The sequence below is a fragment of the Neopelma chrysocephalum genome, unplaced genomic scaffold (genome assembly GCF_003984885.1).
Source record: "Neopelma chrysocephalum unplaced genomic scaffold, ASM398488v2 Primary Assembly neopelma1_59, whole genome shotgun sequence".
NCBI classification, from domain to species: domain Eukaryota; kingdom Metazoa; phylum Chordata; class Aves; order Passeriformes; family Pipridae; genus Neopelma; species Neopelma chrysocephalum.
In genome coordinates this window covers 8,610,883-8,626,927 of record NW_020897714.1, presented here as the reverse complement: position 1 = coordinate 8,626,927, position 16,045 = coordinate 8,610,883, and the positions used below count along the sequence as shown (strand labels likewise).

General features: G+C 33.9%; 1 protein-coding gene across 10 annotated transcripts in view; it reads right to left on the bottom strand.

Moving 5' to 3' along the window:
• The window catches only part of LRRIQ1 (leucine rich repeats and IQ motif containing 1), a 113,171-nt gene that overhangs the window by 81,941 nt on the left and 15,185 nt on the right, over nt 1–16,045 (bottom strand). For all 10 annotated transcript variants that reach the window (XR_003533665.1, XR_003533666.1, XM_027679816.1 and 7 more), the window contains 5 exons: nt 15,769–15,962; nt 14,734–14,861; nt 8,637–8,710; nt 8,245–8,338; nt 4,215–4,391 (listed from right to left, as the gene is read on the bottom strand). Coding sequence is in view for 8 of the 10 variants with exons in the window: in XM_027679816.1 (XP_027535617.1) it covers nt 4,215–4,391; nt 8,245–8,338; nt 8,637–8,710; nt 14,734–14,861; nt 15,769–15,962 (667 nt within the window). In the remaining 2 variants the exon portion in view is untranslated. The remainder of the gene's footprint in view (nt 1–4,214; nt 4,392–8,244; nt 8,339–8,636; nt 8,711–14,733; nt 14,862–15,768; nt 15,963–16,045) is intronic.

The window sequence follows — 16,045 nt, the reverse complement described above, 5'->3', positions numbered from 1 at the left end:
TTTATGCCATATGCAAATTTTAGCATAACAAAGGATGAACTCCTTCTGCCATGGGAGAAAAGGGGAATAAGCCAAGAGAGGAAGGGCTAGGTCTTTTGTAGCAATGTACACATGTGCTATAATAGTGGTCCTGATACTACCTACAGACCAAGATATTATTTTCACAAACAAATGTTAACAGCAGAAAGCTACCTACAGCTTTTTTTGCCAAATAGATAACTCTCTATTTGTGCTAGCATTTTCCAGGGACTTTGAGGAAAAATAAAACCATTAGAATAAGATTTTAACCTATTTGGAAATTGAAATCAGGAATTTAATAATGACTGTTACAATTTCAGTCCTCACATCAATCCACCAAGAGTATCCATCACTGTCTTTGTTAATTTAGACCAAACCCTGCTCAGTTTCACATGCAGTGTTTGGGAAGGGAGGAGTAGAGCTGGGGAGGAGTAAACCCCCACTAGCAGCACTTAGGAAGAATAAGGATTCATGCACAGGCTGAGTTAAAAGCCATGGAAAAGGACAAAGTTATTCATCCTTAAAGGCCTTTCAGTGGAGTTTAAATCAGCCAAAGTGTTGCTACTTAAGAAGTTTAAGGTGGTGGCTGAAGCTTGCTTATAGAGCTGACACATTTTGTATAGAATTTCTTACTGCAATCACATCTGCAATGACTGCCAGGTTATTCAAAGAGCATACTTTTCTCGGAAAGAAGCCATAAGTCTGGAAAAGTCAGCAGAACAAATCTCTCAGAGGCAAAAGAGACAGTGGAAAAACAAGCCAGTTCTAATCAGGAACAGCAGTTTTCTCCTGGCTTTATCAGCTAAATCATAAACAATATTCTACCTCTTTGTGTACTAGTTTGCGTACTAGTTAAAACTTTGCTTAATATCCTGTTTTTCCCTTTGTGGCTCTACTGTGATTTTCATAATTATGATACATGAAATAGTCAAATAGTACAATTTATGTGAGCTTCTGTTTGCTACAGTGTGGTAAAATCTAATTTGTCTTCAGGGAAGCTTCTATAAGCATCATTACTGATGTTCAACTGCAGCCTATAAAAGTCCCTTAAAAACACATGAAAGAGGTCATTGTTTACATATTCTCTCCTTGCAATACCATTTATGAAATTCTTGTCATTTCCACTGTATTATACATATAGTATTTATAAAGTTCAAGTTCCACTAGCCAGACATCTGCATATCTGATGACTGAAAGCAAATTGCTGCAACCAAGATGTTATATTTTTTTATATGATTACTCGTTACAAGTTATCTAAAGAATGTGTGACAGAAAACATTTATTAGAATAGAGAAATTAAATTTTAAAATAAGTTTTATTCTTAAGCACGGCAGCAACAGAGAAGTTTCAGAAAGAAACATCACAGATATTTTAACTGGACAGCAGTGGTGTATGAAACATGAATTAGGGAAGCAAGCAGTGATTACTTTTGGTACCTTACATACTTGAGGTCGCACCTACAGAGGCTTATATCTTAGCAAGATGTGAAACAGACAGAAGTTTGCTCTATTGTTGGCCTCTTCTTTAGCAATGTTACATTAATTCAGTCAAAGTATTGCAATATGTACATATAATAGCTATGCTGTTAAGGCCTATATACAAACAAGTTGTTTAAAGTTCCTTTTATGAATTGCAGTTTTCAACGGTTTTCAAGTAATTCATAAATTTTACTTTAGTCAAAATAAAAGGGCTTTAACACATAAGAAATTAATTTGATACAAGATGTTTCAATCATGTCAAAGTTACCAATTCAAAAGATTGTGAATGAATTCTCAAAATCTCAAGAACCCCACAACCCTCCCTCCTCCCTGCACCCTGTCCTCCCGCTCTCCACCCAAACCATATATTCCGGAAAGAAGAGATGTTTACATAATATCCTCTTTCCACTACTGGTCTTCTCAAACATTTGCAGGCTCTTTCAAACAAAACTGACACAGAATCATAGAAAAATTCTCAATTGAAGGAACTCAGGAGGTCTCCAGTTCAACCTCCTGCTTCAAAGCTAGGTTAAGTTCTCAGATCAGACCAGGCTGCTCAGGGCTTTATCCAGTCAGGTCTTGAAAATATCGAAGAACAAGGAGACCTCTCTGGGCAACCTGTTGCAATTTATCACTGTCCCAAGAGTGAAAAGATTTTTCCTTATGTCCAATTGTCCTGACTTTGGCTGGGAAGAATTAATTCTCATTACAGGTGTCCATATGGTGCAGTGTTTTAGATTTGTGACTGGAACTAAATTGATAAAAGACTAATGTTTTGCTGAACAGTGCCTGGATGAAGTCAAGGCCTTCTCTCTTCCATTCAGCAAGTAGCCTGGGAGTGGGTAGAAGGCCTCCTTTCTTTATCTCCTTCCTAGGTAAAGAACTTTGCACTTGTCCTTGCTGAATTTACAAGGCTCCTGTTGACCTGTCTCCCCAGAATGTCCTTCTGTCTGGTAGCTCTCCCCTCAGGCATGTAAACAATTGCCTCCAAATTTTTTGTGATCTGCAAGTATGGTAAGTGTGCACTCCCCCTCCTGCTCCCAGTCTTTGATAAAAGATATTAGATGTACAAGTCAGCCTCCGGAAAGTAGCAGAAGCCTAGGAATTAACTATTAATAGTTAATGGTTAGTCTGAGTCTGACTATCCAACAAGTTTCTTACGTATCTTTCTTACTTATTCATGCAGACCATAGTTAAAAAAATATTAAATTTTATGAATATCATCTTTCTCTCCCATTTTTTACCATCTTGTAGAAATGCATGTGAAAGTTAGGTCCTCAGATGCTATTACAGTTCTCCCACAAGTCATATCCTAATTATAGATCAGCACTATTTTCTGCAAGGGATAATGATGAAACTGGTCCTAAACATCAGACACAGAAAAATTTTCTCAACCACAAAGGATGTGGAGTGCTTTATTTATTTTTTTTTTGCCTCTTCTTTTTTCCTTTAAAGAAAAAGAAAGGAAGGAACACCATTTCAAGAAGGTAAATAGATTAGGAAGTATCAGCTTCCAATATGCAAACCAGAAGCCAAAAATCACAAAAGTGGGGAAGACATACCTTGGAGCTTTAATGGAGAAATTAAAGAGTTTTAGGAGCCATCTACACATTACATCTGTTATAGAAAACTGCACTGTGTAACCTCTCCCAAATGAATTTCAATCTAATTCTTAATCCAAACCTTGTTTCAAATTAATCTGGTTCTGAGCTATGAAGATTTCATTGCAGCTTAGTAAAAGCCAATAATACACCAAAGTAATAAACTGTTAGGTAGCCACAAGATACCATGGAAATACAGGTTTATATCCAAATATAAAACAACCAGATTCTGAAAAAAGTGTGCGTACTTTTCCTGAACCAACAGAGTATGCAAAGTTCAGACTAAAACACTGTCAAACATCACATGCTTCACCTGCTCTGGGATAATGTTCAGTACCTGGCAAAATGAAGAAAACTATCTTTCCAAACATTACCAGACAAGTTGGATATTAAAAGGACTAAAGGGATATTGTGAACCTGATAGGAAATGAAAAGCAACTACGAAAGAAAAAAATATGCAATGTTACCAAGCGCAGAAACATGAGAAGTTTGACCTATTTAGATATTACAAAACAATTAGAAGATAGCAGGTATAAGTGATAATTCACCACTTTCATGATCTAAGCTGAAGTCACTAGACAACTAACAATGGTAATAGTGATAAAGGTGGTAAGCATGGCAAAATCAATGACCTAGAAACAGATCCATCTAATCCACTACCTTAAGAAAAACGAGGTCAAATTTTTTGCAATTATTTAGAATGTGAGTAATACATACATGGAAAACAAATGCAGAAAGAAAAATAGAGCATATTGCACCAATAGCCAGACTACATTTGATTAAGTTAAAGTTGGAAATCATATTCCAGGATTTAAGCTAGTAATCCTGCATAGCACCGTCCTGTGTTGTGTGTACAAATTCATTCAGGTACTACTAAACGCAGATTTTGAACAACCTGTTTTCTCAAACTTAAGAAACAAAACTCAAGGCCCACATATCTTAATATCTGTGTAAAAATAGACTTTGGACTGTAGTAAATGATTCCCATCTCTTCTTTTTCATAATACATTTCCAGGCAAAAAAACCCCTAATTAAAATTCATAAGACACCAAGAACTTCACTAGCAGTACATGAAAACATATTTCTGAATGCAAATTATATTCACATTAATACATACTCCAATTCAGCAGCCTTTTTTTCCAGTTGAATATTTTCTTCAATTTGAACTTGACAAAGTTCCAGAAAAGTTCTTAGTTCTGATTCTTTGATTCTTTCAGTTGTTGGTAAAGTATGATAAGTTAAGATTTCACCATCAAGAGACTGTAAACTAGGAAGAACCTTAAATAAGGAAGATCTTAGGGAAAAAAAAAGTCATAATTAGTTCTACAAAAAAATCCTTATACTAAAACAACCATTTTATTGATACAATCAGATAACAAGATAGAACATGAAGTTAGTTCTCTAAGTATTCGTACATATACATACTTACTTCATATGTTAACATACTAACTAAAAATTTACACTTAATAAACTATGGAACTCAGAATAAAACACAGAACATAGCAAAAATTCTTAATACTTTTTTGGCATAAAGAGCACTGCTGAAATACTGACACCAGGAAAGTCAATGGCAACATTTTCAATTCACTAAAGCTAGAATTTTATCTACACAAACCATAACAGGAATATCTGACACATTTGTGCATTGGCACCTGTAATGGCTTTGATTAGTAGGCAACACAGCAAACTAAGTCACAGGATTAAGACACCACACTGATTTTGTTGACACCTTGAAATGTTTAAAATTTAGAACTACACAAAATACTAAAGCTTGTCAATTCTAATCCCTTTACCATTTGCATATACAACATCTAGTGACATGATATTCAGTCTGACTGACAGGAAAAAAATCCATTTTTGAAATATTGAATTTGGATCAGTGAAAGGAATGAGAGAAGAGATGACACTTCCTTCCTATAAAAAGGACAGTTGGGGCCACTGATGTAAGAAAAAATATGTATGAGAAACTTATGTACCAAAAAAAAAAAAAGTATCATCAATGTAGTCTTGTTTGGGTTGTTGTGAAATGTAATCTAGTATTACAACCCTGTTTCTCATATTTCTTGTACAAGACCAAATTTGTTGAAAGTTTGAAGACTGCAAAATTATTTAAACCAATACATTATCACTCAATATTTTCACTAAGTCAATTTTAAGTAACACTTAAGAACTCTTGAAAGTGTACTTATTCTAGGCTGTAAATCCCCCTACTGTTAAAAAACATAGTACTGTTTTCAAAATTTTAAAACTCCCTGACTATTCCCTGTAAAGGTAAAGGACTACTACGCAGCTCAGACAACATACACTAAGTTTAAAATCAGAGAAAGTTTCTATGACTGAGTTATAATATTCCAAATAACTCAATAGAATAGAATATTAGGTTTTTTGCAAATAGAAAACTTTCCTTCACTACTGCCCATTAATGAAAGCTAAGACTGTCTGAAGTATATTTGGAATAAAATGATGGGTTTAGAACAATAGTTCCTGAATACATAAAGAGAAATTACCAAAATTGATGTTGAATAGTGATACACCAAAAAAGTGCCATATCAAAGTTGATCAATGCTGGAAGTATCGTGCCTTAGAGCTATGGGATCTCATCACTAGTTTTTCCAGCTGGGTTTCTCCTGGTAAAGGGCTGAGTAAACATTTAATTTAGTGAAAACTTCCTGGTGAATATTCTGTCAGTTAAGAGGCTCTATTAATCATTACAGCATTGAAACATATTCCCCTAGGAGTGCTCAGACTGATCCCAGGGTTTAATTTTTAAAAAGAAATTTCTTACTACTTCACTTTTGTTGGTGTTATCGCTGGCTGGACATGAAAGTACCAAACTGATTGGGAAATTTTACAACTAATTCCTTTGTTGGTATCAAGGGGTTATGTAAAGTTCACTGGAACATATTGCCTGAAGTTACAGTCAATGCTGTATTCAGCAAATCCATATTTTATAGTATTCCATACTTTAAATCCTTTAGACAAATGAATCTCTTGTCTAATCACAAAAGCTCTATTGGGTTAAGCAATCTAAAGTGTCAGTTCTTAAAGTTAAATTGAAATTCAGAAAGCTTTTCCCTCCAAGTTACAAGTGAAATAAGAGTTAGTTCTGTAAAACAGTGGGAATTAAAACAATGCAAATAATATTGTCGCAGTTATGGAATTGCATTAATGAAATGACTTGCAGGAACCACAGGAGTGCAAATAACTTTCTTCATTAAAAAACAAACAAACCAATCAAGAATGTACTTATACAGGTATCTTTTAAACTACTCAAACATTCCCAACTAAAAGTTTCAAATAGTTATTTTTCTACTAGAATACTGATCATAAATATGTACAAATGGAAGACATGAGTGGTTTCCTTTTCTTTTTTTTTCTCTTAATACAATACACACTCCAAAACACACACATATCCCAAACTTTGTTGTCAGTACACTAGGCAATCTAATATAGCAAATGTGAACAGAATTTATCTAAACAGATTCTTGTGTAACATTGCAGTGTAAAGCCTTACCTTTAATTGACCTGAAATTATACAAGTAACAAGTTTGGTGATTCTTCAAAATTACTAGGAAAAATCATATTTTTCTAATAAAAAAAAAGTCATATATTTTAATTACATCCAAAATGGGAGTCCAACTGTTGAGTCTAATTTCATTTCCTCAGACATTTTATTTTGTTAACACTTTCCTAGGTAAATACTTGATTTCCTTAGCTGAAAGAATTGGTAATTATTTAAATTCTTACTGATTAAATGCTTCTTTTTACATTTAATGGAATTATAGTAAAGTGCCACTAACAGACATTCTACTATTTCAACACATGTATTCTGGAACATCATCTAAAAATCTAAAATTTCATTTCTAACTAGTATGCTCCTCTTGAAGGGTTGTAGACTATAAAGTATTAATTCTAAGGAAGATGAAAGAACACAGTAAATTAAAAAAAACTACTGTGCTTTTGCTGAGTAATTTTCTCAGAGCAATTTTCTCAGACAGCTATAAGTCTTCATGGCACTGGCCCACAAATAGGGTTTCAGATCATGGAATCCTTAAGAAACGAGGAGACTTCTATGGATAAATAGTGCTACATCCAGTTGGCAGCCAGTCACTAGTGGGCTTTCCCAAGGTTTAATAGCGAGGGTAGTCCTGTTTAATATCTTTACTGATGATCCAGATGAGGAGATCGTAAGTTTGCAGACAAAACCACGTTGGGCAGCAGTGTTGATCTGCTGGAGGACAGAAAAGCTCTGCAGAGGGATCTGGACAGGCTGGATCAATGGGCTAAGGCCAACAGTACGAGGTTCAATAAGGTCAAGTGCCAGGGTCACAACAACCCCATGAAGAGCTACAGGCTAGAAGCAGAGTGCCTGGAAAGCTGCTCAGTGGAAAAGGACCTGAGGGTGCTGTTTGATAGCTGGCTGAACTTGAGCCAGCAGTGTGCCCAGGTGGCCAATGGTATCCTGGCTTGTACCAGAAACAGTGCGGCCAGCAGGACTAAGGCAATGATCCTCCCCCTGTACTTGGCACTGGTGAGGCCGCACCTTGCGTACTGTGTCCAATATACAAAAAAATATACAAAAAAACTAACCATGTGCCATTTTATTCCTATGTTTAACAATCCTATTCATTAACAATCCTATAATAACTACTCATTTCAGGGATTCTGGTAACTGCATATCATTTCGTATGTCAAGTTTCTTTTCTACCCCTTTTCTATCTTTTTTTTTCTATATAGACATTATAGTTTCTAGGACCAGCTCTTTGATTTTTCAGATAATTTTTTCAGTATTATATGCCACTGAAGGGCAAACGACAGCATTACTCTTACATCTCTTTAATTCATAATTAGTAGAGCTATTAATTTTTGATGTAAAGATAAGGAATTCTAAGAACCAGAAAAAAAGCTAAGCCTCAACTACTAAGGAAAAAGCAACCATTCATTCTGACTTTTTCTTCTTCTAATAAACACTACCCCTTCTCTAGCTAGTATTACAGGAATTACTTCTCTAGCTGCTGTAAAACCTGTCACAGCAGTAAGACTGTTCATAATGTGTGGTAGTATTTCTACTATTTAACTAATATACATACACCAATTTTTTGCCTGATTTTGATTTTTTTGATTTATCAAATTATTTTTTTTCTTACCTCCAGTTCCTCTCTTGAAGAAGAGGATTTCCACTGAATGACAACTCCTTCAGTTTATCACAGCCACTTAACCATGTAAGGACATCTTCAAGATCTGTGTTATAGTAGGAAAGAGAACTAAATATAAATTTGAATGGAGAACCATAATATTTCTCATAATATCTTACATGAAAGTAAAATGTACCAATATCATGAAGTCCTACAAGGAATACTGCTACCTATCCAGTATAGTTATAATTAATATCTATAACATTCATGTTTGGAAAATATTTATATATTTTCTGTATAAATGTCTCATAAATACATGGGAACAGTTCCATTCAAATCAGTTTATGATTTAACTAAGAAATTCTTGTTTAGATAGCGTTTTATGGTGTTTTTATACAACTCACCCGACAAGCAGTTATTTTTGATATTCAGCTTTTCCAAAGATACAAATGAATTTAAAGGCACAAGCTCAGTTAATCTAAGAACAAAATAGAAGACAATTTTTTTTAATTAAATAAAACAGCAGTTCATAAACAGGAAGGCACCAGAATCTTTTACAATTATGACAGTTTACCTATTTACATAAGAAAATGCTCATTTTGCTATCCAAGGTGCTAGAACTAATTACTGAAATGTTAACTTGAAAGTATTTCTTACTCTTCTCAGTAGCTCATTATTTAATATTTTCTCATTAATGTTTTGTTTTGTCTGCTAAATATTTCATTGTCTTTCTTGCATTTAATGCTGAAGATCTGAAGTCTTGTAAAATTCACACAACTCAATTGGCTTTTCTTTAGGCTCCACAACTAGAATGGATCTAACAGAAGGTACTATTTATGGAGAAATAAAATCTGCTTGTCTTCTCTCCTCTTCCTTCATTTCTCATTGCTCAAACTTCTTATCAGTTTGTTTCTCTTCTCCACTCAGTACATTACTTCCTAGATCCTAAAACTAACAAAATTGTTGTCACAGCTGTTTTTTTAACAGATCAAGGCTGCACTATCCTGTAATACATTTTTAGTGCTTCCTCTGTCTTACTACTTCTGTAAGATGGTGTCAGACAGGTGCTAATTATACAGAGTTATGGAATTGCTCTTGTGTTATCAGAGCTTTTCTTGTGCAATAGAGCAGCAAAGCAGTACTAAAGACGGGACAAAATTCTTATTCAAGAGTATTCCATATTCAAGAGTAAATGTAAAGAAACTGAGCTGACATTTATCTATACAAATGATTTGGGACTGTAAGATGTGTATGATCACTGCAACTAAAGAATTAATACCCATTGTCATTAAAGTTTCTTTACTTACAAACTTGCACTGGTGCCGGAATGTTGAATGGTTCATTCAGCTGCCAGGCTATTGCCAAATATCACCATTCAAATTAAAGTTTATTTTGATTTATGTTAAATATGAAAGAGGGAGGAAAAGTTAAAATCAAGATGCAAGAAACCTCAACTATCAACTAAAACTCGAATGTTTATGTATAGCACACACTACATCAACTGTATCTTTTTTAAAAATACACATTTCCATGACGTTTCATCCCTGCAAGGACAAGGCCCCAGCACAAAGAATGGTAACAGAAATGGCAATGCATGTGGTCAGTTTGTGAATGCTAATTTTCACAGAAAGTAGTATTTTCTGAGGGTGTAATGACTTTGAAAGGTGTAAGTCAGAATTCTTTTTGCCAGAAACATGACCCTCCAAAAAAATGAAACCCACTCACCCCATAAACTTAAAATTGTTCAGAGCCAAAAATGCTTATTAGTTCCTGAAATGTGTGGCTATGTCATGATTCTGCCACAGGCTTTACAACTGAAAGACAGAGCTGAATCTTACTCTGGTACACTGGTTATGGACCAAATGTTGGTTGTAGGTTCTTTATTCTTATTGAAAATATAACCAAATGCAAACCGAAAAAAATAATTTCCACCTTCAGTTGACAAGTATTTCTATACAACGACATAACATTTTAAGAGTAAACAGAGAAACAAATATAAAGACAATTGAGTACATGCCACTATACTTCCTTTTATTTCTCAAACTACATTGTAAAGTTGTCCTCATTCTAGTCCTACTTAGTTCTATTACATTCCTGCCATGGAAGTTTTCCATAAAATCAAATAAATACAAAGAATTATTAACTCTAAAAAGCATAAAGCGCTATACTTAGATCTGTACATAGTTCTACAAATTTTCATGATCAGTCAATAGTACATAAATATATTCAATATCTGACACAAATATTATCATAGATATTACTGGCTAACAGTATGGTTGCAAATCCATGTCTCAGATTATAGATTCATATATTCAGAAATATCTAGGAAAATAAACGTCACATCTTGCATAAGGGACAAAAAATAATACAGGTTTATTTTACTTATAGGGAGTGAGTTCTCTGGATCTTTATCAGTATATGCTGTAGTGAATTAGAAATTGTCTATCGGACTGTCCTTGCCTGCCAGTGGCATTAAGAGAGTTAAAATGTTTCCTCGTCATTCTATAGCTTTTCCCTTTACTGACATTCTTTGTTAATTTTTTTCCTAAGAAAATTCAAACCAGAAAGACAAAGGACATTACTGAAAACTTAATACTACTTGACCTTGTCACATTAGCCCTGGGCATAAGAGATATAAATTACAAAGAAGACACAAAAGTAAAAGATATTCATAAAAAAGCAAGCTAAAGCTTCCTCTTTCTGCTCCCATTTAAGGCTCTAGTGGGGCATTGCCACATAAACTACATAAACTCTATGTCAGAAAACAAGATTTAAGAATAGTTGCAAGTATGCATCAGAGAAAATAAAAATTGCTTTTCTGAACACGAATAGCAGTTACTGCTCAAGATGGCCTAAATCCTGCTGTGCATCTGCTTTTCCCCAGAAAAATTATCTTAATGTTAATGAGCAGTTGGCAGGGAGGAGGGCAAAATAATTAAAATAAATTTATCTTAATCAAGACCTTTAAGTAAAGCCCATATTTATTTTTCATTCATTAAATTAAAAACAGTTTAGGTTGCAATATTCATCATATTTATGAGTAGCAATCGCATAGAATATAGGAAACTTGTCAGTTACCCCCTTGTTTCTTGAATACTCTAGTAGACAGTACTTCAATTATATTATCCATGATGTCACATTCTTAGAGATAAACTTATCACCAGCAAAGAATTACTAAAAAATATCTTGAATGGTAAGGATAGGATGGGAAAAATCACTATAATTAAGTATAACTTTTTCATGACTGACTTATTTCGACATCCAGTGACACTTAGATTTATTATGATGACTCTGGAAAAGTGGTCAAATTCTCCAAATATCAATCACAGTGAGCTCATCTCTTACATCTGAGAACTTAGGTGAAAAACACAGATTCCATATATATTTAATTAGAGAGAACAATATGTACTAAGAATGAACTGAACGGGCTTTTTAGCATTTCTAACATAAGCATTTTAGGAATAGTATGCATCTAGTTGCAAAATCATGGGAGCAATATGTCTACAAGTTTCAGGTCCAACCTGTTTCCCAAAAAAAAGAGGAACTTTTGCAAATGACTGCATTTTTTTAAATATTAAATTTTTATCTATCTCACTTAGATTACTTTAACGAAAGCAAGAGATAGCACAAAAAGAACGTAGTCATATTAATGCCATACTAAGACAGAATAGTAAGAGGGTTTGGGTCTATTTCCAAGTTGAAAAAAAATAGCTACCTAAACAGTACATTGATTTAGTGTCTCACTGCAAAACTTTTAAATGAAAAAGACATTAACAAGCAAGCTACATAATTAAGTGGATTACACGCAAATATAAATGCCACATGAAGTCTTAACACATATTAAATATTCATTAATTTTAGTCGCAGACACAAATTTTTCTCTCCTACACCTAAATCTTTATCCACAACAGAAGAATAAAGAAAATGCCCCTTTTTAAACTAACTTAACAGTCGTGTTCTCCAGCTGCTATAAAATAGAGCAAGGATCTTCAGAGTCCCAATTCTGCAGTAACCATGTTGAAAGGATATTCATCATTGTCTTTGGTCAATTGCACATTGATCAAGAATATGCTTTGTATGTGAAAACCACATGAAAACACTTAATAAAAGCAGAAGTGGTGAAATAGCTGTCATTTCTATATTTGAAGGAGTTAATCGCTACCTGTTATAATTCCTTGTTAGATTGTAGGTTTAAAACAATTATACTTTGGAGTTTTATCTTTGACAACTTCTGGTTTATGATGCAGATAAAGCATCTCAGGTATAAAAAAGTCCTGTAAACTAGTGTAAAAATTTTCTTTTCCCACTACTTCACTTTCAGAAAGAATACAGATTCATAGCATTACCATTATATGGCTTCCTGCAAACAGTAAAAAGGAAATGGCACTCAGTGCACACTTGGAAAAAATTCACAAAATTGCACTAGCTGTAGGATAAAAGAAAAGAAACAGCTTTTATTTCAACAGCTTACTCCATTACATTCACTGTTTCTTTAGAACATCAAGTTACTTAGGCTATAGCACACACATATGGAGCTGCTTAAAAGTGTACATAAAGTGAGTGTACCAGAGCAGGCTACTGAAATGCCAGGAATTTTGAGGCTTTTAATATGAATTTAAGGCTATCCTGTCCTGTTTGTACCAAAGATCTGAGACAAGGTATAGATGCATCAAGGAAAGAAAGGGAACTGTTTGGGAAGGAGATGTATGTTTATTTTCAGCACATCCAGTGTGTTGATGCAAAAATATGTGCTTTCTCCCAGTGCAGCAGAAGAAATTCAGTGGACCAAACATTGCATCTCGGCTTGGCTACTAGAAAACCAGAGCAAGCACTATAGTGGACATTAAAAACTGTAAGAACATGGTATAGGAAAGTGACATAAGGCACATCTACATGGTCAATACAGCACAACCCAGATCGAGAGGCGGCACTCAAACTAAGCCTGAAACCATGCTCACAAGTCCCTAGCAGGTCCATGAGACCTCCAAGGAGTTTTGCAAACACTTTATTACAGGATAACTACACTGGAGGAAGAGGAGGAAACTACAAGAACATAGAGCCACATTATTGTGTGTTCCACAAAAAACCTAAACATGACAAGGGGGGAAAGAAAAGAACAAATAACATGAATTAAATCAGAGTGTGCGATTCAAAATTTAACATGTAACAAATAATGCTCTCATCAATCACAGGCAGGAGGCACCTTCTCCAAACTCCAGAATTACTAAGAGACAGAACCCTAAACCCTAAAAGCCCAGGCAGGAACTTGAAGATTAGATTCTGTAGGTATTATATTTACCTGTGACACTCTATATAAAGAGTACTTCACAATAGATGATATGAAAACAACTTGAAAAGTTACATAAAAATGTACGTTGTATATACTTAAATAATATTCATTTTCCATGAAGGACATTCCTTATAAGAACAGGACTCAATCCTATAGATCTTTTCTCCCACAGGCTTCCAGATGCAATTGGTCCTGCTGAACTAAATGTCACATAGGACAGGATTCATGTGTTCAAATGCAGACACCTACATACAAGCTGGTCATTTTGTCTCTGTTAACAGCCAATGAAATGAACAGGCACTTGTAGGGTATAATTAGTCTCAAAGCAAACAACTAAAAATGGCAGATGGATCACCCTTTAAAAACCTCTCCTCACTGACAGGAGAGTAAAGTGGTTCATTCAGAGTGTATATTCTGTATATGGTATGTAACAGAGTATATTCGACTTATTTAGCTGAGATAAATCTTGTTCAAAGCAAGTGTAGAAAAATAATTGATATTAATTTAAAATTCATTTTACTTTTAACACACTGTAAATTATAATAAATGTTTCTTATTTTTTAGCAGAATTTAAATTGAGAAAAGGGGATGGGGAAAATAAAAATGTTGACTCCAGGATATCTGGTCATTCTAACTCTAAAGATGTATAGATTAGCTTAGAAAACAAACAGAAACCTAATTACAGAGTACTTGAGACCATGATGTAGTTTTATGCCTCTTGTCTTGATCTTTCTTTATTTTATACCTTTCAAACTGAACCACAAGAGTGAAAATATACTTGTTTTGGAGGGCATTAACATATGTATGTAAAATAAAAGCATTCTTATTTGTCCTTTCTAAGTCTAGTACTTGCACTTAACTTAGCCTTCCAAGCCTGTTTTGAATAAGCTAGCTGTGAAAAAGGAAGTTTGACAGACATACTCTAGAAAAGAAAGAAAAAAACCCCACCATGGTTTTAACGATGCCACAGTGCTCAAAAATTATTTTCACATAGCATCTAAAAGAAAAAAATTAATTTCATAGTTAATACTGTTTCAAATTTTCTTAGCTAGAGGTAGTCAAAGTAATTCCATGCCAACCACGTATTTTCAAAGAATATCTCAAAGATAGTAAAATTTCAGCCACATCGAGAATGATACTTTTCAGACAAGTGTTATGCTAGCAAATTCCTCTCTATCAGTTTTGTACATGGAAGAAGGTGTCTTGCTTACCTATTTTGAGACAGAAAAAGAATCTGCAATAGAGGCAACCAATAAAAAGAAAGCATTCTCACAGCAGAAATGCTATTGTCATCCAAATATAGTTCTCTTAGGAGAACATGATTTTCCAGTCTTGGAAGCTAAACAAAAAGAGATGGTTATTTAAAAGTAATATAAATCAGAGAAACAACAATGAAATGCTTACCAGATGCTTTTCATAAATCATTACTAAATACAAGCAAAACTCACATTCTGGATATTTGTACCCTTTCCTTAATATGTATGTACCAGTTGTCACACATAATCTCTACATATCGGATGGTAAGTATTTTTTAATTTGTTCTAACAAGTTTGAATAGTCAATATAAATTAATTAAAAAAAAAAGGTCAAGAGCCCAAAAGTCACAATCTTACTGTTTTATTCATATAGTTATTTGCTGCCTATCAACGATGGTTTTCCTCTCTTGAATTCATAAGAACATAATTGTCAGTAAACACGATTAAATGCACAGTTAGCAAACAATTTTCCTATTTTAAATGCTGCAGCATTTAAATATCAAGTCTTGGAGGATCAACACACATCAAATCAGCCTGATTTTTATCAGGCTGATAATAATGATATTATTATCATTACATATAAGTAATGATAAAAAGTAATTACTTGCACGTAATGACAATTATATCATTATTATCAGCCTGATATAATTATCTTATTATTATAACATTACGTATAAGTAGATAATAATATTTTGTTACATTTTAAACAAAAACCAGACTCATATAAAAAACCCTGAAGACTAGACACTATAAACAAAGGACAAACCATAATTATTGAGGGGTCAATTATTCCAAGGACTTAGGAGTAAGAAAATACTTAACCGCTAGCCACTTGTATATCAGAAATATTTCCCTCTAAGAAGGGAAAAAAAAAAGGTTACCAAAGAGCATGAAACATCCCACACCAATCAAAGAGCACATAATCAGAATGGTGAAAATATGACTGTTAACAAAAATGTTAACAATAGCCACTAAATCCAAAGCTTTTACCTCCTGGAGATTATTGCCTTGCAACTTCAGAACTTGAAGTAGGCCACAATTCTCAATGTCTTCAACTTGTGTGAGATGATTAAAAGAGCAGTCTAGGTAAATGAGAGTAGGTACCTCACAAAGACCTTTTGTGCTGATTAACTGATTATGGTCCACAGTTAATTGCTGAAGACTTTTCAGTGACTCCAGACCACCTGAAAATTAAAGATTTAAACCACAATCAAATAAAAACCTGTTTGTTGTATTTCAAGTATTAAAAAAACTTGGAACTTTCTGT